This window comes from Lethenteron reissneri, chromosome 41 (assembly GCF_015708825.2).
Source record: "Lethenteron reissneri isolate LAM-NWPU_2019-01 chromosome 41, ASM1570882v1, whole genome shotgun sequence".
In the NCBI taxonomy this organism is placed as follows: domain Eukaryota; kingdom Metazoa; phylum Chordata; class Hyperoartia; order Petromyzontiformes; family Petromyzontidae; genus Lethenteron; species Lethenteron reissneri.
In genome coordinates, this window is record NC_083819.1 from 11,800,305 (window position 1) to 11,823,653 (window position 23,349).

The 23,349-nt window shown below is 47.0% G+C and overlaps 1 protein-coding gene across 10 annotated transcripts in view; it reads right to left on the bottom strand.

The window, feature by feature from the left end:
* GPHN (gephyrin) overlaps positions 1–23,349 on the bottom strand; it is a 59,861-nt gene that overhangs the window by 21,608 nt on the left and 14,904 nt on the right. For 2 of the 10 annotated variants that reach the window (XM_061568747.1, XM_061568744.1), the window contains exons 3-11: positions 22,843–22,900; positions 21,411–21,697; positions 20,656–20,722; positions 17,693–17,965; positions 15,721–15,801; positions 14,593–14,736; positions 5,762–5,810; positions 3,857–3,994; positions 1,770–1,787 (exon numbers count right to left, since the gene is read on the bottom strand). In XM_061568747.1, coding sequence (XP_061424731.1) covers positions 1,770–1,787; positions 3,857–3,994; positions 5,762–5,810; positions 14,593–14,736; positions 15,721–15,801; positions 17,693–17,965; positions 20,656–20,722; positions 21,411–21,697; positions 22,843–22,900 — 1,115 coding nt within the window. The remainder of the gene's footprint in view (positions 1–1,769; positions 1,788–3,856; positions 3,995–5,761; positions 5,811–14,592; positions 14,737–15,720; positions 15,802–17,692; positions 17,966–20,655; positions 20,723–21,410; positions 21,698–22,842; positions 22,901–23,349) is intronic. The other 8 variants (XM_061568752.1, XM_061568746.1, XM_061568745.1 and 5 more) reach the window with 8 other exon arrangements.

Here is a 23,349-nt window from a genome sequence, read left to right on the forward strand (position 1 = left end):
GTTTAAAGAGGAACATTTTAAGATGAACATATCCTTGCATAGGCTGTGGGCAAGGATAGCGTGCAGGAAAATTACAAACAACGGGCTCAGTAGCCTCCTGTTGTGGATTAATGACGTCCCACTACCCTACATCCCACAGTCGGTCTAGAGTGAGCCGCGTATGCAGCCCATCACAAATAACCTATCCTATGCTTTTTTTGTAGTGCAAAGTGCGAAGTAACTGCAGTAGCTTTCACGACACGAGCGTGTTAAGTGTGAGGGAGGTGTAGATCCTCCCGCCCCCCCCCCCCGTTCAATTCCGCCACATCCACCTGCACGATCTTCCCGGCACTCGCTCCGGACGAAATTACGGAGATGAAGCTCCGCTGCAGGAAGTTCCTCTCTTTAACGACGCCAAAGACACCGCGGCTACTTTTGTTGAGCGTCAGTGCCAGGGCAGCGGTGTAAACCAACCACAAAACAATATTCCACTAACAACACGCCCGCACCGTCGTGTGCACCCGCTGTGCCAGTAGTCCTCAAGAGTTCCAGTCTCCGATCCTGGTGGTTGCTCGCTCTGGAGAATAACGAGTTGCCAGGGCACAGGACAAGTAGAAGACGCCTGGGGCGCAAGGGCACGGCTCATGCAGAACAGGCCCTGGAGTGCCGCCGGAAGCATGCAGTTGCGAAGAGCGCCTGACAACCAGATATCCCAGCATCGGGTCCACCATTACGCCTAAAATATAACCAAGAGATAGCTGGCTTTGTATTTATATTCCTGGAATTCACCACTCTCTGTCGCACTAGACCACGGTTGCAAGGTACGCAGAGTTAGACTGATAATCCTAGGATTCACTATATGAACGTATGTTGAACTTATTTTGTTCTGTACGTAGTCAACCGTGCTAATCGTAGTTGTGGCTCGGGATTACTGTCACCAGTTACATCTATATTCTTGGTTCTTTTTACCGAAAGAACCAAGAATATGAATCCCTGCAGTCACAAAAGATTTAAATCAAAATTCAGTTAAATCTAGTTCGACGTATGATCCTGTGACTCACTTCTTCACTGGTCCTCTGGATCGCTATTACAAGGATAAGTCGAGTCCGACTTGTAATCCTGCGGCTCATTGGTCACTGTTCTCTGTTACAACTTTATGTCTGTTCCACCTGTATCTGTTATACCATTTATGGAGAGCGGCAGTGTAGTGGTTAGCGCACTGCGCTATGAACCCGACGACCTGAGTTCAATTCCCGCTCATGGCCAACGCCACTGACGATTATTTGAACGGTTCCTGGGCCTCCCCTAGGTCGACTCAGCCTCAAATGAGTACCTAGTGCGGTGTGTAGTAAACATCGCTACTACGGAGACAAAGGCGGTTGGGCATGATGCTGGTCACCCACCCCCTCGTGTACCGTTTCCAGCCTTCATAGGTGCTCGCTAACAGCATTTGCCCCAACAGTCTGTTAAGGCTATACAGATGATGTTTCTCTCTATCTGTTTTGATTATACTAGTACTGGCAGTCCTCGACTTACGGACGCAATTAGTTCCTAAGACCCGTTTGTAAGTCGAATGGTTCGTAAGTCAGAACACAATGTACTATATTAAATGCCATACAGTCGGTGTTATGAAATGTGTTAAGGTTCAACAAAAAGGGAATCATTGTTAAACTCATAAATAAAAATAAATATTGTACATTTTCATGCACCATTATGATACATACTGTATTGTAATTAAAGGGAAATAAAGTAGCATAAATAGAAAACAAATTAGTTGTATTTTCACCTACCTTGTGTCCTGCTGCTGGCTTGCTTGTCGGAAGAGGCGTAATGAGTCACCACAATAACACACAAACACAGCACACGCGCGCACACACACACACAGAGACACAAAGACAAAGATCCCCCGTGTGTGTGCGTGCACATGCGCACGCACACACATAGCCGTGACAGACTGTGCTTTTAGCAAGCAGCACCTCTGAAGGTCGCCGGGACGGCACACGAGGAGGTGAGTGGGCAGCAGCAAGCCCGGCCACTTTTGACTGGCGCACTACCCATTGCACTACCGCTCCCCACACACAAACACACGGGGGCACACACACACAGACACACACCAACGACAACGATCCCCCATATAACCTTCACAAACTGTTGGGGCAAGTGCTGTTAGCGAGCACCTATGAAGGCCGGCACGGCACACGAAGGGGGTGGTTGGCCAACACCACATCTGGTCGCCTTTGTCTCCCCAGTGGTGATGTTTACACACCGCACCAGGTACTCATTTGAGGCTGAGTCGATCTAGGGGAGGCGCAAGACCAGTTCAGATAACCGTCACTGGTGTTTGTCGTGAGCGGGAATCGAACTCGGGTCGCCGGGTTTGTAGCGCAGAGTGCTAACCACTACACTACTTTCACACAGACGCGTGTGCACACACGCACCAACACTCCTAGAGGATTCCTCCGCTGAACAAAATAGTTCCGCGGTTCAGTTTACAAGTGCGAGTTCGCATTTTAGGTCAATGTTTAAAAACATCTATTTAATGGGAGTTGGTTCGTAAGTGCGAGTTTTCGTAAGTCGGGAGTTCGTAAGTCGGGGACCGCTTGTATATCGTTCTCCAGATTACTGTCACCCTGTCTCCCTATGTCTCTGTGTATCTCTCTGTGTATCCCTGTATCTTCCTGCGTGACTTCGTGTCTCCCTCTGTCTCTCTGTGTGTCACCATGTCCCTGTATTTCCTGAGGCCCAGGCGGCCACTCAGAGTGGACCGCTCAACCCCACTTAATCCCAAATCCTATAGCACCCTCACATCACCATTTGCTATCCTTCCCCTGAACTTTTCATTAGCACGGTTGGCTGCGTATGGTGAGAAAGAAGTTCCACACACACATACATATATAGTACCCCTCACAAGCATCCAGGTCTGCTGACCCTGTCTCAGTCCATCGGAGCCCTGACATTGTGGCGGTCGCCCCTCCCTAATTTGACGAGCGTCTTGTAGTCCACCCTGGGTTTCCTTCAATGGGGCCATTGTTCTGGTAGGGCAAGGAAATCCCCAGGCATGATACTCTCCTAGTTTCCGCCATCACTGGCGGAGTCCAATGGGTTTTTTTTTCTGTTCTCCGAAGGTAGGGGATGTCTTCCCATCCTACATCTCCTCGGGAAGATTGTCAAGTCTCCCAGGTCCTCCCAATGATTTCTCGGCCTCGACATCTCCATTGGTCTCCCTCGGCTATGGTTGAAACCTCTTCCACCTCTAGCTTTGGGTGGCTTGTCACCCCTACGTCCCAGAGGTCCCCCGGGGGCCAGTCTTCTTCGTCGAGGTTCTCATCGCGACCCAGAGTTTCCCGTGCTTCAAGTTCCGGGTGCAAGGCCGGGCTAGTGTCCACGGGCCCATTCCTGGTCCCCATTGGTTGAGCACTGGACAAGTGGGAGGCGTAGCGGTTCAGCCCTTTGGCTGTCGTGCGCGGAGCCTCCTGTTGGTTAGCATCGGGCATGTGGGGATAGTGACTCTACCATTCGATATTAGCGTGTGAAGTCTCCCATCAGCCAAAATTCTGAGCACGTGACAGAGGAAGTGGATGTTTTATTGGGTGCGGAGCGAGACTCTAATTGGGTGTTTGTAAAGCGGTCACTAATTGGCTATTTTATGAGCGGCAGTTTTAAAATGGCTCTTGGCACATGGTAACAAGGGTGACAGTGGCAGCTGGGGTATATACGGGATGAGCAAATGGAACTTTTGCTTCAATTTTCTGTGGTGAATCGTGTCTTTAATAAAACCCTGTTAAAGTCTCTACCCATGTGCTGGAAAATTCTCTCCAATGTACATAGCGTATGTGTGTTTAATGACTACTGTTATAAGGGCGAGCGATGGTTGTACCTCGGTAGTTGACAATCTCAGTGCCCAGAACGGGAGTCATCTCCAGCACGGTTATGAAGGCCTTGTCCATCGAGGTGAGTGGGAAGGAGGACGATCGAGACCTTCGAGACATCTTTGTGATGTCCACTGCGCTATGGCCTGCGCACAGGACACAACACTGCCTACCTCACATAGCAATCTCCACATTCTACAACACTGCCTACCTCACATAGCAATCTCCACATTCTACAACACTGCCTACCTCACATAGCAATCTCCACATTCTACAACACTGCCTACCTCACATAGCAATCTCCACATTCTACAACACTGCCTACCTCACATAGCAATCTCCACATTCTACAACACTGCCTACCTCACATAGCAATCTCCACATTCTACAACACTGCCTACCTCACATAGCAATCTCCACATTCTACAACACTGCCTACCTCACATAGCAATCTCCACATTCTACAACACTGCCTACCTCACATAGCAATCTCCACATTCTACAACACTGCCTACCTCACATAGCAATCTCCACATTCTACAACACTGCCTACCTCACATAGCAATCTCCACATTCTACAACACTGCCTACCTCACATAGCAATCTCCACATTCTACAACACTGCCTACCTCACATAGCAATCTCCACATTCTACAACACTGCCTACCTCACATAGCAATCTCCACATTCTACAACACTGCCTACCTCACATAGCAATCTCCACATTCTACAACACTGCCTACCTCACATAGCAATCTCCACATTCTACAACACTGCCTACCTCACATAGCAATCTCCACATTCTACAACACTGCCTACCTCACATAGCAATCTCCACATTCTACAACACTGCCTACCTCACATAGCAATCTCCACATTCTACAACACTGCCTACCTCACATAGCAATCTCCACATTCTACAACACTGCCTACCTCACATAGCAATCTCCACATTCTACAACACTGCCTACCTCACATAGCAATCTCCACATTCTACAACACTACCTACCTCACATAGAAATCTCCACATTTTACAACACTGCCTACCTCACATAGCAATCTCCACATTCTACAACACTGCCTACCTCACATAGCAATCTCCACATTCTACAACACTACCTACCTCACATAGAAATCTCCACATTCTACAACACTGCCTACCTCACATAGCAATCTCCACATTCTACAACACTGCCTACCTCACATAGCAATCTCCACATTCTACAACACTGCCTACCTCACATAGCAATCTCCACATTCTACAACACTGCCTACCTCACATAGCAATCTCCACATTCTACAACACTGCCTACCTCACATAGCAATCTCCACATTCTACAACACTGCCTACCTCACATAGCAATCTCCACATTCTACAACACTGCCTACCTCACATAGCAATCTCCACATTCTACAACACTGCCTACCTCACATAGCAATCTCCACATTCTACAACACTGCCTACCTCACATAGCAATCTCCACATTCTACAACACTGCCTACCCCTCACACAACAATCTCCACATTCTACAACACTGCCTACCTCACACAACAATCTCCACATTCTACAACACTGCCTACCTCACATAGCAATCTCGACATTCTACAACACTGCCTACCTCACACAACAATCTCCACATTCTACAACACTGCCTACCTCACATAGCAATTTCCACATTCTACAACACTGCCTACCCCTCACAACAATCTCCACATTCTACAACACTGCCTACCTCACACAGCATAGAACACTACGTATAAATACCTCGCGTAGCAATCTCCACATGATACACGTCAATGTCGTGCTGTGTTAAGCGATTTCATTACACAATCTCAACACACGTCGCCTTTATGCCACGTGCAATTGTTACGGCTGTGTATCATGCAAAGCCAGAAAGAGAGAGTATACATACACTTACTTGACCTCAGAATATTTTCCTTGCTGCTGCAACGTGACTGGACCTGAAACGGAACACAGCTAAATATTGGTGACGTTTCATTAAAATGCATTCATATCCAACGTCTAAACTGACCTTGTCACGACACAGCATAATGTTCCCTACAGTGAAATGTCTGAAAGGTTCATGAAAACCTATTCAAATAGATTTTTTTTGTGAAACAATAAACAAGATCGTGTTAAAAATTTTACAAAAACCAATGCCTGTACCGGTAGTAGCCTCGTGTCTACTCGAGGCATTATCCAGTTAATAGTGTCTGACGGTGCACTGGTGACTGTGATGTTACTTTGCACTGATCTGTGATTGTAGATCGTATTGCATACGTGTGTTTAACTCAACATACACACAAAACATAATTATTAATACGATGTCAAATTTCTACAATATCTCAAAACCCAGTGCTCACAGCATTACAATAGTAATGAAAAATAGATTTACAATGCCTGTGATGAGAAGTCAAACGTACATTAGTTGATTAAAGGGTAAATGCAGTAGATACAGTGGGAAAATATATTGGTGAATTTTCCGAAACTTAAGCTACCAATTCATATTTTTAAAGTACATTTAACAATGAATTGTAAAGTGTATTGGGTCACGATCACATTTCTTCCAAAATATTTCAATTGCCCCTTGCTAATATTTGAGTATGAATGGGAAAATATCTTACTAAATTCTAACGTTTCAGTTTGGGCAGGGAGTGTTATGAATGGGCAGTCAGAACCCAAAGCAGTCGGACAGCCTTGAAGACAGCCGTGGGCGGGCGGGGAGGCAGAGGTAAATTAGGCGGGCCAGGGGTGAGCTGGCAGGAGATGTACGTACGTTGAACTTATTTCGCACCGTACGTAGCCAACCGTGTGGGGGGAGGACAACAAACTAAAACACAACAAGCAAGCAAATTTCGATTTAAAGCTTTCGTGACTGCAGGGATCCATCTTCTTGGTTCTTTCGGTAAAGTCACGTAGAAGGGAAGTAATAAAATAATAAAAATAAAACATAATAAAATAAAATAATTCTCACGACGTTTCGGCTACAACGCAAGCAGCAGTCTTCAGGTGAAGAATGAGACACTACCAAACTAAAGTATAAACTACATATGTAGTTTATACTTTAGTTTTCTACGTTGTTGTTTAGTAACTGCAGCTACATACTATTAACATTCTTTTCCTTTGTTAATGCTACTGCACCCCTCCTTGGAGCTGTTGATCCTGCATAATGCATGGGCATAATATGACTATGAAACCCCCCCACCCACCTCCTACGCATTTCCCATGAATATGCTAATTTCCTCTTCATATGCACATTATTTTTGTTAAGGCGCTCTTGCACCTCCAACGCAGCGTATATATAAGCTCCTAGCTTGGTAGTGTCTCATTCTTGACCTGAAGACGGCTGCTTGCGTTGTAGCCGAAACGTCGTGAGAATTATTTAATTTTATTATGTTTTATTTTTATTATTTTATTACTTCCCTTCTACGTGACTTTACCGAAAGAACCAAGAAAAAGAACAAGCAAGCAGTTCTAAAGAAATGACTTTGTCAATCTAGACGAGTTAAAAGTGCATAGCTCCAGTGGTATTAGAAGGAAGAGTATTCCAGACGGCTGCAGAAGGGCTTCTGAAAGCACGGCGATGCGGTGACCATTTTTGTTCGATAGTTAGCCAAAAGCGGCTGCTGCGAGGATGACCGAAGTTTGGGCGATGTTTTATGCTCCTTGACGAGATCAGCAAGTAATTGTGGTTCGTTTGTGGTGAGCACTTTGTGTGTAATGAGCGCAACCTTATAAGTTGGCATGGCAATGAGCCATGGTTGACAGGGGATGGAGAGGGAGGGCACTGGAAAGCCCATGTGGCGTATGGCATAATGGACCAATGGTCAACGCGGGTTGGATAACGACGGGTGGGGTCACGCAGGAGACGGCAGGGTCAAGGGCAGAAGCGACCGCGGGCGGGAGGTGGGGGTCCCGGGGGGAGCGACGCGAGGCCACCGCGACCACGGCGTGCGGAGAGAGTGCCGGCAAGGAGAGAGGAGGGGGAGGTTGGCGGGACGGAGTGTGGGATGGAGAGCACGGGAAGGGAAAGGAGATTTGAGTAGCCGAGTGGTGGAGAGGACGAGTGGTGGAGTATTCAGCGGGCCTGGAGGCTGGGTGGACAACAAACTACGAGGAGTGTCCACGTTCTGGATAGGGAATAACTCCTCACTGTGACGGCCGTCATACACTTATTATTTTGCTGCCGCTACTGTTCAAGGAGGTTCTAATAAACTCGCCCCACACTGAGAGAGAAGACTGTTATTGCCCCTGGTCATCCTGGTGGTCATTGCCATCGTGTTGCCTGCTGAGTAGGGAAATGCAAAGGCAAATTCTAGTTCATCGTTTTCTAAAAGTGACTGAAAATTCAGGCAGTCTATTTGAACTGTCTTTAAATACCATGAGGGGTTTAACATTCAGGTGATTTATTTGGCACGCTTTTATAGTGCCGAGTTTACGATAGGAACAATAATGGTAAACAGTTAAGGGAATACGTCATAGTCCTAACCATTGTATTTACAAATCTCAATTGACAACGCGCATCTTAATGCACAACCCCTAAACGCACAATTACATTATAAACCATTGCTGCGGTTTTACAAAAGTAAATATGCATTCGATATTAATAAACAAAATCACTGAGAAGTAATGTTTGTATATGTGAGGGTTGGTTCAGGCTAACGCCTCTTCAAGGCACTCTTGGGAGAGCCTCCGAAAGGCCCAAACTCAAATTTCCCCGACAGGGGTTCCACGGGCGCTGACATACACGTGGGCATCTCTACACCTAAGAATCCGCACCTCCGATTAGCACAGTTGGCTACGTACGGTGTGAAGGAAGTTCAACATACATACAAACATTCATAAGACACCTTGTCTTATGTTTAAAGTTCCAACTTCAAATCAGAAATTGCCACCACGATGATTAAAATATAAGCAATTTCGCAAAGTCTAGACGGAATTTGTTCAGGGGTAACAGATGTATTAAAATATTTAGGTTCCCGAGAAATGGTGCACGAGAAGGAACAAGGCAACGCAACGCTTGAGTTCACAAAGCAACGCAAAGAGAAGTGGTTCTTAAGATCCTTAAACTACTAGAAGCAGAGGTCAAATAGGCAAACTCCAGGCTAGATGCAGTCTAAAGCATTTTTATTTAAGGTTTAACCGGATCAACACGCCTATTCGGAGTCATCAACATAAATTTAAATGAGATCCATAGCACAGGGTTAAACATTCAGGGCAAATTAAAAGGATAAATCTAAACAACGGATAGGCCCTTCTGATAAATTCCAATACTTAGTTTCAGTTAACCCTGGCCATAGTCTAAAGCTAGAGGAAACAATGGGACTATGAGTTTATTGGTCAAACGAATCTCAGGAATAAAAGATTAATAGAAGGAAAATAAGAGCAATCGGGTTTCCGACATATCATGGGACCTTTATACTTTTTTCCTCTTGGCGTTCTCTGCTCTGACACTGGTGGTGAGACCAAGCCATGGCACGAAGGCTGTCTCTGGTGTAGGCCAAGCTGCTTCAAAGACAATTCCCATATATTATTTATCAGAGCATGCTAGTTTGCATGTTCACCACAAGTACGTGTGGTTAATGCAGACTTGATTCCTTGCAAAATGTATCTATTTGGTGTTTGAACATATTAAGACCTGTTTCATTTCAAGAAAGGCGAAAACCTATTCTTATTTTTTATCATAGGGTTTCCTACCACTGGCCATCGACCAACCAGGTCAAGAGAAGTGAAATAAAGTCTACAGTTCGCCGATCCGTGATCCAGGACACAGGCTCGCAGACATTGGACATAGTGCCGAGCACAATTGCTCTATCTTCTTGGTTCTTTCGGTAAAGTCACGTAGAAGGGAAGTAATAAAATAATAAAAATAAAAATAATAAAATAATTCTCACGACGTTTCGGCCACAACGCAAGCAGCCGTCCTCAGGTGAAGAATGAAACACCACCAAGCTTGGAGCGTATATTTAAGCTGGGTTGGAGGGGGGGAGGTGGGAAGAAGAGTGCCTAGACAAAATAATTTGCATATCAAGAGGAATTTAGCATATGGAAAATGCGTAGGAGGTGGGCGGGGGGGGGGTTTCAAATTAATATTATGCCCGTGCATTATGCAGGATTAGCAGCATCAAAGGGAGGAGGAAGGGGGGTAGCATTAGCAAAGGAAAGTTAATAGTATGTAGCTGCAGTTGCTAAACAACCACGTAAAAAACTAAAGTATAAACTACATAAACAACTAAAGTATAAACGACATAGCATCATCAGTATACTTACTATACTCTACAATAAGCTGAGTTACTAACAGTAAGTAATACATTACAATTCTACGTCGTAAAAATTATATAATATGCTTCCATCTAAACTTTGTTCTCTTACATCACACGAGTCTACACCGTACTACATACTGCCATAGACAAACCCAACATTAAATTATATACTGTATTGCTATAAACCACTATGTATTATTCTACCCACCCTAATGTATATCACACTGCTATATGTTTACTATACAATTACGATACTATATAATACTTTGTACATTGTATTAAGCATATAAATGTTATACTATTTGTTATTATACACTGTACTATTGACCGTCGTGTCAATGGGTGAGTCGTGGGGGGAAAACTTGCAGCGGAGCAAAGAATCCATTCCCTGCGGAGAATACAATGCCAGTGAGTGGAACGCGGTCTGAAAGTCACCGTAAACGTGAACACAATCAGTTAAGATCCGAAATGGTTTATTACGTTCTTCCAATGATTGCTAAGCCAGAATCCATCTTCTCGGTTGAAATTAGTCTCTGTGTTTGTATATGTGGATCGCCTCATGAACAAATCTCTCATGATAGCCAGATGGCTTGCAGAGAACCTCTGTCTTGGAGAAGTCAATGTCATGTGAACCCACTGAGTTGTAACAGTGGTCTGCCACGGCTGAGGTGTTTGTCCTACCGTGTTTCAGGTCTGCTTTATGTTCACGGATGCGGTCTAGTCAACCGAGTGAAAGATCTCGGACACGCTGCCGAGCAACGTCGCAGAGGTTGCAGAGCTTACAAGGTCACCAGCAGCAACGAACGAGGCAAAGTTTCAGACATTCGCAGGGCTTACGGGGACTCGGACAGAGATGGAGCCGAGTTGCAGAGGTTGCAAGGACTCACAGGTGGGCAAGGTACGGACTGAGCTGAGTTGCAGAGGTTGCAAGGACTCATAGGTGGGCAAGGTACAGACTGAGCCGAGTTGCAGAGGTTGCAAGGACTCACAGGTGGGCAAGGTACGGACTGAGCTGAGTTGCAGAGGTTGCAAGGACTCATAGGTGGGCAAGGTACGGACTGAGCTGAGTTGCAGAGGTTGCAAGGACTCACAGGTGGGCAAGGTACGGACTTAGCCGAGTTGCAGAGGTTGCAAGGACTCACAGGTGGGCAAGGTACGGACTGAACAGGGTTGAAGAGGTTGCATTGTTTCGAATGTAGCATTTTTAGTAGAAATGTTTTATATTTCCAGTACATTGCTATTGTCACCATCATAATATAAACATTCAACATAAACACAAACGAATACAAAAAAAACAGCTTCATTAAAAACAAATTTTATCGTATGATTTGCAATATGCCGGATATCGCCTATAATCAGAAAGGGTATCCCCTCAATGAGTCCAACTTAGAGGTTTTACCGTACAAAGTGGTGTAAATGTCCCAGTATACAATACAAGGGTACACGACACCGGCACTTCTCAACACACCCAGCACTTCTGATAATGGTTCCGATTCCTTCGCTACGACGTTTCCACGGAGGGGAAACGGCGGTGAACCCGGACTGCCGGACGAATGGATTCCATTCCGGCACTTCTACCCATCTATTTCAACCACTGTCTGCACACGAAGGTGAGGAAGGCGATAGAGGGGATGGCTGTGGAAAATGTTACACGATGACCTGGGGAATGGAAACGATTACACCGTCCCCAACAGGTGGATGAACAACAACAAGAAGAGAGAGCACACGAGAAGGGGAAGACACACTTGGAAACACGCCCTGTGCGCTGGGCATCATGGAGGATGGAGTGGGTTGATCATCGGACACATGGTGAAGAGCCGGCAAGGGGAGAGCTACGTAGGGAACGCTTCCATTAGACCTGCAGAGACACGACAGGAGAACGGCAGCTGTGCAGCAACAATGGCGGCAGGTTTGACATCTTCACTCGACGAACGTTCGCTTCTTAATTAACTCACCTGGGATGACACCTCGTAATCATTTGCCCCATCCTTGCAGACTTGTGCCGAGTCACTTTATGATGCACAGGGACGGCTGCCGCGGGGGTGCCCATTGAACGTGTGAGATGAGATGGTGATGAAAGGGCGCTTTGAGATGCTCAAGTGTTAAAAAAGCACTGTACATAATATGAAAAATTTGAATGATTTTCTTTGATCAAAGCGGAGAATACGTCCGCAATCCTTTAAAAAAAATCATACAGAATAAGGAAATGCCACCTACATTTTTATTTTGATAGTTCCCGGGTTTTATTTTTAGAAGGGGTCAAGCAGAGAGAAATGCTTGAATCAACGTTGTTCATAACAGCATCAGAAGCTGTTACCTCAGGTTGTTTTTAAAAAAAACCAAGCCATGAATTCACTATATTATTCTGCAACACCCTTCCTTTAAAAAACACTCACTGCGGGAGTTGGCATTTAGACTCAATAACGAAACAATTATGGGTAAAGAAAGATCTCGCCAAGGTGACGCCTCTCCAACCAATGATTTCACCTCCGGGCATTTCGACGGCCAATCCTGAGGCCTTCGAAGTCGATGCCAGGTCCACGTGCCAGTTCCCTTGGGTTAGACCCAGGGGGACGGCACCCTGTGGCATCGGAGCCGCTAAGCGGCTCTTTAAAACGACTGCTTCGTGACAGTTATTTATTAAGGACCCAGCGTCTCTTACTCACACGCACTGCGGCTTTTGAAGTATTGAGTTTTTTTGTTTTACTGAATTCGAAAATAAATGCCTCTTCTTGTTATTCTGCTTGCCACCGACCCCTGGGTTAGCTGCTCAGGAGGCCCCAACGATGCCCACGCTGACCTGTTCTGCACAGACAGCGAGCCTGCTTGCCAAGGTACAGGGGTTGAACCGCTTTCCCCGACCCCTCACTCTCTTCCCTGCTGTCTGATTGCGTGACTCTAGAGCTATTTTAGATCCTCCTCCCGAGGGCAGGAGAAGCATCCCTTTGGTGAGATCTTTCCTTACCCATAATAAGTTTTATAGATTTTAATGGCTTTCATTTTTTTCGTGAATTCCAAATAATTATCTGTTAAAAACGGGTGATGGACGTGAGGAAGAGGTTTAACTTGGCCATGGAAGCAACTGCATCTGGACATCTGCACTGCATCTTGGCTCTGCTACATGCAACTGGAAGCCAAAAGGTCCCTAGCCAAGCGCACCTGAGCACGAACTAAAACCACGGAAGAACCCCAAAATAACCAAACACTTAAAACTAAAAAGTGCACACGTTGCTCACTTTGACTTCAATAATTAATGCTTCGACCACTCGCGCTCTAATCCCTGTCTGCTCTGCTTCATGGCCAAGTTAAGAGCAGCGCTCTGCTTGGTGCTGCGTGTGGCAGGGAGGTGCCTTGCCCCGTCTCGTGCGCTCATTGCTGTGCTCCACGGCTGTGATCCAGCACTGTGGAGCCGAGGGTTGGTGGGTCACGTACGTTTGTAAAAACTACCCACGCGCGTCAAGGTCGCCATTTCCTGGATTTCCGGGTTAAGGCAGTACAGCAAGTGGGTTAATTTCCATCTGTACGTGGGTTGAATATTGCCTCCACCTCCACATCCCTCCCACCACACATGGCTTTCTCTGGGTACTCCGGTTTTCTCCCCACATGTATAAATACTGATTCGCGAAGTTGGCCAAACAAGCCCGATATAGGACCGCAGATCTTCGGCGTCTGCCCTACGTCCTATCTGCCTCCAGGTTACCCGCACCTCCGCGCGTAAACTGCGCGCGTTACAAATTCTACAGCGTTCTGAGATGCAATTCCAATGCCTCCGTTACAGACGACACTTATATTGCACACACATGAACATGTACACACAACATACATGATGTACGCACAATACGTACATCCGCGCACGTTGATATATTACCCGATGTGTACACACATGTAAGTGGTATTCGCCAGCACGCACAACATGATATTCCAACCTATAAAATATCAAACTGCGAACATATCTCAAGATACCGTTTGGAAGCAGGGGGGACATACATTGTGGAGAGAGTGGCGACGTGTCGCGGTGAGCGTGTGAGGAGGGATGAGGGAGCGCTACGATGCACCGTGGACACCGTACAAACACCTTTTCATAGGCTGCAGCACCTGGTGTTAAACTCAGCTCTGCGTTTAGCAATGCAAGTCGCTCCCCATCCATCGATCACCAAGATCTCGGTGTCAATGCAGAGACACGTGCACTGACCCTTAGTTTCCGCTTAAGTCATCTCCTGATTTCCCATAAATTTTAAATGTGCTGGCGCACGACGGTACACCGTGCCGGCTCGTCTCCCAACACTCCCCACTCGCGTGCGAACCGGCGCCACTCCCCGGGACGTCCGAAGCTCAAAGCGACGCTCGTTCCGTATAGAGGACGCGACGGTGATCGTGGGGCTCCGCTGCAGCACTACGAGGTGGCGATACCGCACCGTCACGGGGACAAATTCCACCGTCATGTATGCTGCATGCGTAAACGGAGAGTAATGGACATTACCAGGCTTACTTTGGGGGTGGGACAGGAAGCGGTGGAGAGGCGCGAGGTGGAGTGAGCGCGCGGGGACTCGGACGGGGTTGTGCTCAGTGACGCACTGTCCCTGGGAAACACCTGGACCCCTCTTGAGATGATGGACTCGGGGATCTGTGCACGGCGCCACACACAGCAATGGTCACTACCGAAGACAAACTGAAGAACATCCATCTCCTTTAATAGGGAGTTTTAGCGTCCAATATGATTCGTAATAGATTTTTTTCTGGTTATGCCACATAGTGACATGGGCACAATCTCTTTTGTCGTAAATCCCTCCACCATCCGAAATAGCCAAACAAATTAAATTGTCATGAGTAAAAGCCTTCAAGGCGCCAATGACTGTTGTTGTTAAGCAACAAGCAAGGTACTCTAATGAGGAAATCATGTCTTCGATCCAATAGGTGGGGAAAATTCCTGGTTGCAGTGGCAGGGGCGAGTCTATCCAACGGACAACCACTTTTGACTTCCCCACAAATCGGTACTGATTTTATCGACATTGGAGGGATGAGGGCTGAGTGAATCATCAACCAGGATTTGAACTCGCAGCCTTTCTGATTTCAAGCCGCTCGCTCTGCTTGCCAAGCCGTTTTGCCGGTTTGAGATGGCGTCCCGTCCCGCTGCCGACATTCCCTGCAAAATGAATGCCCCTTACGAGCAGACTGCAAAATGAATGCCCCTTACGAGCAGACTGCAAAATGAATGCCCCTTACGAGCAGACTGCGCGTATCGCACGGCACGGTGAGCAGTGCACCGCAATCTTCGCCGCTTCCCCGTCACGCACAACCCCTCCGCCAAACTCGACCGCTGGGCAACTCCAAGGGAACCGCACCGAGAGACGCACAGACCCTGACCTCCCCGCGCCACCTGAGCTCCCGTTTACCACCCATCCGGCTTTGACCCGTTCAAGTCTGGGAACTGACATCTGCGTTTTGGTGGCAGAAATCGATTTGTGCCGAGATCTGGTAACTATATAGTTGACCGAGATATCTTAAATGTGACGTGTACACCGCGTGGAGGAGTTTTGTACTGTAGTTGCGTCGTCAGTGCTCGCGTTGCTATGGCTGAGGAATGCTGCTTTTAATGAACGACGTGGACCTGTTTGCGGACGGCACAACCCGACGGCTGCTCGACGCCCCAGAAGAACGGGGCAACGTCACTCCGTGCCTTCAGGGGGACCTTCAGAGCATTAGGGGGAAATGGGCAGAAAAGTACACCGGGTAAAACATCAATGGGACACTGAACACATCGACAAGAAATATCCACGTTCTACCCAACATACTCACCGTCAGGGTCAAGTAAACACGCTAACAAATGGAGAGGTCGCAGTTATGCTGTAATATGAGTGATATAATTTCTCACATTTTGAAGCAGGCAGTTTTATATGACAGTAAACGTTTGTCAAGACTGCTGGTGATTAACGAATTAAGTACGCAAGCAATACGTCTTCTTCCATATCTATCTCTCAAAATAAAATAAAATAATTTTTTTACATAACCCAGCAGCCACACAGGATCCTGGGGGCACATAATATCAGATATGTGAAGGAGGTGGATGGTCTGCTCATTTAATTTGTTACTTATATTCTCCACAACGACGCATTTCATGAGTGTGCGTTAAAATCTATATATTCACACCAATTAAAAAAATTACACAGCTTCACACCACAATTAATTTTCTGATTTTACATCACTGGATTTCAATCGACGCACGCCGCTAAATCTACATATTCAAACCACAGCAGATTCTACAAGTCCTTACCACAGCAAATTCTGTATATTCACCTCACAGTGAGTTGTACATCTCACCGCTGTAGATTCATTATGCAGCTTATCACCCACCTACTGCAGCAGGGAAGAGGCGAGCACACACACTCACCTGGAGTGCCATTAGGCTAAGGGAAGGCAATAAAACTACACGTGACAAAACTATACAAAACAGATGAAACGAAAAAGATTCCATTCTTGATTAATTGTGGTGTTGGATCGCTGCAGCCCTGCGCCATACCACAGACCTTCCCCGCTGGACCCTGGCACCACTCAGCAGTGATGGCTGAGCACCCAAACACGGCAGTAGACCCCTAAGCCACCTGTTTGTTTATACGCTTAGGGTCGCTTTTTCTTTCGCGCTGAGTTTTTACTTTATTCCGATTGGGCTCTTGACATCTTGTCACTAGATAGCGGCCATTTAGAACTCTCGCGGAGCACTGCATCACCGCGTGTGTTAGAGAACAGCTCAATGGAAGTAGATATCACAGAACTACTTCGAAGCCCCCCTTTCAAGTGACTTATTTTTATCCACACACTAAGGAGCATATTTAATGTGCCCCAAGAAGAGTTTAACTATTTTGGCATTGTAAGATCAAAACCATTGTTCGTACGTCCTTTTGAGCTCTGGATGGCCAAGATCTCAAGATCATAATGTCATCATAAGGCCACCATCACCTCACGAAGGCTTTATACCCTCTGCAAGACACCGCGGCTGCTGCACGGGAGACACGCCGCCATCTCCAAGATATGCCCCGATAGTCTCCCGCCATCTACTCGTTTGGCCTTTCCCTCGGTCTCCGCACTCGTGAAGACCGCTCCGATGCTCGTCGTTTGACAAAATTGGCCCTCACCCACCCAGCTCGCGTCCCACCCAGCCTCTTCACAAAGGCAACATTTTTACTCGCCGAGCTGCATCGGTGTTCCGGTTGCCGAACGAATACATGACAAGTGCTCGCCACAAATGAACCAAACAGCTTGCTGATCTCGTCAAGGAGCACAAACCATCACGTGAACTCTGGTCATCCTCGCAGCAGCTTTTGGCTGGCTGTCGAACAAAGACAGCCACCGCATTGCGCAATTTCAGATGCGCTTCTGCAGCCATCTGGAACGCTCTTCCATCCTATGTTAGGAAGCCACTGGAAACAGGCACTTTTAAATCTATATCGAAAACTAATTTCTTTAGAACTGATTTTTGTGTTCAGTTTGTTGTCCTTCCCCCGCACCTCCGATTTGCACGGTTGGCTACGTACGGCGCGGAAGAAGTTCAACATACATGCATTGTACGATCGCACGGAGCGAACCTTGCCGGTGATGACTGACGAGGTGTTCTGCGAGGAGGAGCTGTCCTCCGTCGAGGAGACACCGCTGTCCTTCTTCCCCTCCTCCTCGTCCTCGCACTGGATGCCCCGGTCCACGGTGAAGCGTTGGCCGGGGAGGCCGGGAGGCGGGGTGGGAGGAGGAGGCGGCGACGGCAGGTTGTCCAGCTCGGGATGCGACCCCTTGCCCTTCACCATCGCGTCGCGCAGCAGGTCGACGGCGTGCGGCAGAGCCGGCAGGATGAACTGGAAGCACTCCTGTCGAGCGCGTCGTCGAACAACATCACGGGGGGGGGGGGGGGGGCACATCCGGCGAGTAAATCGCACGGCTCGAACAACCACCGTTAACCCGTTTCCCGTTCCGATAACGCACGTGTAGGGCATCAGTTTTTCTTCCGGTTCCGTTCCGATGACGTCTGTGTATGTGTCCGTCATCAGAATAAAATCAGAAGAAAAAATAAAATAATTGTATCGGTACTGAGCCTCCCACAAGGCCATGCGGGGAGGGAGTGTGGCACAGTTTGGCACCAGCTATCTTAGAGTGCGGTCGTGTAGCCACAGTTCTCTGCGGTGAGTACAATGTCCAATCAAAACAACGGCGCTACGCCTCTCCAGATTAAATTTACGCCGAGCCACTTGCTCGTTCCAGAGGTGAACGGGACACCCACCCTGCAACTTGCACTCGTCTCAGAACAGGAAAGGGTCACATCACATGCCAAGTAAAAATTGTATTCATATGACGATGAGGAAAATGCGTCTTGCCATTTTGTGGTTTTGTGGTTAGTTTCAAAAGGTCTCACTTTGAGTTTTATTTGTATTGTTTTGAAAGACATGACCAGCTGTTTTTATTTAATAAATAAAAATTACACCGGACAATCCCTCGAGATGGACGCATCTCATTTGCAAGGGAGTCCAGGGTGCCGATTGACACGTACATTGCAAACGCGTCGCGACACGTTTACGTGCGTTACATCTGCCTCATACGGTGTGCATTCATACAGAATCAGAATCTTTATTTATCCTGGAGAAGGCCGGTGAGCTTCAAATCCCCTTTCACAGATGCCCAGAAGTAATATACGAGTGATATAATGTAACGAAAACCACACCCAAAAACATAAATTAATACGTAATTAGATGATACACACCAACGGTAAATATAGAATGTTCCCTCGCTGTAGCGGTTGCAAATGTTGTGCAAGTCTAAACTAAAGATGGGAATAAGTTAAGTCTGGGAGAGTGTTCCATGTTTAAGCAATTCAAATGTTCTACTGTATGCAACATATTCTCAAATTGTATGTGGCTGCCTTGTGGTGTAGCGGGTTTGAGAAAATGGAATTGTCAAAGCGAAAAAACCTTGAGCAACTTGTCAATCAATGCCTCCGTCACAGACCAGCTCATCACCTGAGGGGTCCGCCCCACTCACGGTGTGGATTGAATTTGTGGGGACAAATTATTCCGGTGAAAACGCTGCTCAAATCAATCTTTTCACAACTCAATCGGCATTCAGAGGGCTCTTCAGAGGTGGGGGCACTGGGCAGAGCCGACGGTGGAGCTCGGATCCAACTGGCATTCTCGTTGGGGTTTGCCTGCCTTTCATCAGCGTCAGCATCACGCTCATAAAATATCCATGTTTTATCTTTTCAGCCCACGCTACACATCAGGGCACCTGCGTACACAGCACCCCTTCTTGTGGGGCTTTCATGCAGCCAAAAATATTCAAGTTTAAGAGTGAAATGTATTTAGTTTAACCAGGTGAGAACTCAAGAGACAAGGATATTCCCATTTGCAAGAGTGACCTGGCTTACCAAAACGGCAAAATCAAATGATGTAAACACAGAAACGAAACAAACACAGAAATCAGAGCAAAAAAAACTATCGAGTACATTAGAAATTACAGTAAAAAAACGTGTTCCAAAAAAATAATGCACAAACATTATTGATATTAAATCTATTTCCAACGACAAAAGCTGACTAAACAAATCGTGCGGCCGACCGATGCGATGCGCAACGTGCCCATGTGCAATTTCACCGCGCCCATGTGCGATTTCACAGTGTTTCACCGTACCCACATGCGATTTCACCATGCCCACGTACGATTTTATCATGCCCACGTGCAATTTCAGATGTGCCCACGTGTGATCTGACCACGTTCCTCGCTACCACCTAACTCGCGCCCACTAATCTGACCTTAATGTCCCCATATCCACCTTCATTATTTATCTGCCCAAAGGAGGAGTCCAGCTCCCTGTCCTCTCTCATAAATCTTTGCACAACGGGGCAGTTGCTGGTTCGATTCAGCTGCCCTTATAATTTAAACCCTTCATCTCCCCGGTTCACGGTTTACACTCTCTCCCAGTGTTTACATCAGAGAGGCACCTGTCATCCTTGATATGTAATTTATTTTGTGAGTCTTCTCTTGGCAGCATTATTTAACATTATTTATTATATATATAGTTGTAAATGTTTGGTAGTTTGCTTATTAACATCTTGGCCATGTACCTCTATTATTCATTAAACATTTGCGTACACTTGAAGCGGTAAATGTCGTAAAGTAACAGAGTGGCCTGACACCCAAAAACAATACCGATCATAACTGTGAGTGTGTTGTGGGTGCTACATTGCAATGGGTGATGCATTTATATTGGTGATATTGTTCAAACGTTTATTTTTCTATTTTTAGCCATTAATTTATTTAACCTAGAAAACGCCTCGAGATGGAACATCTCGTTTGCAAGCGTGGCGCTCCGGGACTTCGATTGACACACGCACAGCGATCGCACGACGAGCCTCATCGAAAGACGCTCCACGTCGATGGTAACGCAGTATGGGTTGGGTCCACCATTATAAATGCGCACAGGCCGAGCGCTCGTGTGAATCGCCGCTTCGTGTGAGCAGAATGAACCCGTCGCCAGGTCCACGTGAACTCTGCCAAAATAAAGACGGCTCACCTGAGACCCTTTCTTGCTTCCTGGCAGGTTAATAATCAAGGTCTTTCCTCGAATTCCACAAACAGGGCTAAAATGTACAAAAAAACACAGGAATATTTCAAAAATAATCCAACCCAATGCATAGTACGCACATGCACAGTCTGTGAGGTATAACGTTGTTGCTTCATTCCTTATACTGATTAATACTTAAACAAAAGTTGGGTCAGATGACACGGTTATTCTAACTTTTATTTGGACTTCATGGATGTTGTTCTAAAGATGCTTGGCACAGTTCCAAACGAAACGTCGGATCTGATTGCTGACTTTGATTGTGACATTTGCCCTGCAACTCAGCAGTGAGCTGAAGCAATGAAAGTCGTGCGGGGCTGAGCACTTGCACAAGCGGCACATTTTTATTTGTTTGCCTACACAGGTCGGAGGGGTCTGACAACCCAGAATTTGCCAGATCAAAGTGGCCTTACCCAGAACATCAACTGTGAATCATATCACTGTGAAGACCTACACGTTAAGTTCATAATTAAAAACGCTTAATATTAAGGATTTATCTTTTTGAATCCTCTTGTCCATACTCGCCAGCAAGTTTAAGAGGTGTGCAGTGCAAAAAACATGACACGTGCTTCAAATGGACACATATTTTTGCGAAAAACATCTTGTTTACGAAAGTCTCAATGTTAAATTTACTGCACAATTCGAGAATTTTCCTCCGTCAATCTCAGCAGCGATGACAACAAGAATGCATCTCAGGCATGCGTTACCGTGAGAGCATTGCCAGCGGGGTGACATTGAGAGATCCCATCAGCATCGCCAAGGCCATTCCCGGGGCCTCCCGTTCTATCACGTCCCTTGTTGCCTGTGCGGGGGAAACAAACAAAAAGAAAAGATGCCTGTGTAGCCTCCGCGGCCTCTCGGGGCATGTGCAGCACCGGCGGAAGTGAAGTGGAGGCGTCACCTCTGGCGTGACGTCGCGGGGAGCAAACCCCGTGCCTCCGGACGTGAGCACGAGGTTGAGCTCCTTGTCGTCGCACCACTCCAGCAGGCTCTCCTGCAGCACCAGGCGAGATGGAGAGAGGGGGAAGGGAGAGGAAGGAGAGAGCAATCCGGCCGCAGCTCACGACAGAGAGAGAGCGGTCACTCGGCCCGGCGCCAAAGTGCCCGCCCACCGGCAAACTCGATCGCTCGCGTTAGTCGGTGCGCCAGTTCTACAATTCTTTTGATATTTTTTGTAATTGTTGTCGAGTTCACCGAGCAGCAGCCTGGACGTTCACAAATATAAGCCGCTGGCGGGGCGGTGATACAGCCCAACGGTAGTGCGTTTGCCGCTTGTTGCAGAGGTTCGTGGTGTGAAATCGGCAGGCTTCTCCGGTTAATACTTCGGTGGTGTAACAACCGTAATGTGTGTGCCATCTATCTATGACACCATTTTGCCAGTATCAAAATGATGAAAAAATAAAAATTGGCTTTACCCTTCCTTGCAATAAACCACACCAAATAGATACCTGTTGCAAGGCATCAAGTCCGCATAAACCCACACATACTTGTGGCAAAACACGCCAACAAACATGCTCTGATAATAATATATTCATTGTCTTTGAAACTGATTGGGGGGGGGGAGGTGGCACGTGCCCCCCCCAATGATCCGGGGACTCTATGAGATGATAGGACAATAGTCTAAGTCTATAATTGGCAGTTATAGGTGACTCACAGAATTGTGCGCAGTTGCGTATACAGTACACGACTTTCCTGAAGGCATACCTTCAGCGAGTGCGATGCCGATCACACAACGCGGTTCGAATTTGACCGTCGATCGATGGCTGCGCCATCGCCGCACACGCGTCGAATAAAAATCAAGGGGACAAGTCCTTACATTTTTCATTGCTGGAGGGGTTGCCCCCTCTACCTGAAAATCCTGGCTCCGCCATTGCCTACACCAATGCCGCCATCTGCTTCAAAGTTAAAATCTCGTGATGCCACGGTCCAAATTTGTAACATTAAAAAAAATTCGCAACGCAATTGTCGCTCTCTGTTGCAAAAACTGCCAAAATCCTCGTGGAAAAGAGGTCTTGAGACTCAGTGAGGCTTTCCTGGGTGAACAAGCGCAATGACAGCATTAGCATTCACTCACAACATCGCAACGGTGTAGCACAGTGGGAGCGGTTTCGGAGTGACGGGGCAAATGTGAACCCTCACCTTGATGTCCTCCATCTCCTCAGGAACAATCTTGTAGGCCGACACAATTCCCCCGAGCCTGCGGCGAACACACGTACGCATGAACACGAGCACGTGTGAACACGAGGATGAGTGAACGCGAGGAAGAGTGAACACGAGGCCGAGTGAACACAAGCACCAGCACACCGGGCGCGTGCCCACACAGCCACTCGCAGCTCGGTACTCGAACTGCCACGACGACGAACACCTGCCTCTGTCCCGACGTGACAAAGACTCAATTCATTCACCAACATGAACACTGTGACCTTAAAGAGAATATATCAATGTATGGGTGGTACACCGGTGGTGCGCAGTACAAAAAATTTAAATGTTCGCGATAATTCTTTTTTTTCCGTGATTTGCAACCCCAGTCAAAATATCTTGCCGGTGCGTCAAAATCAGTTCTCGTGATGCCGAAGTGGTCAGAATACGAACATTACAGGAGCAGCTGAAAACGAAGCTGCACCGTCTGTTAGCGTATAGCGGCAC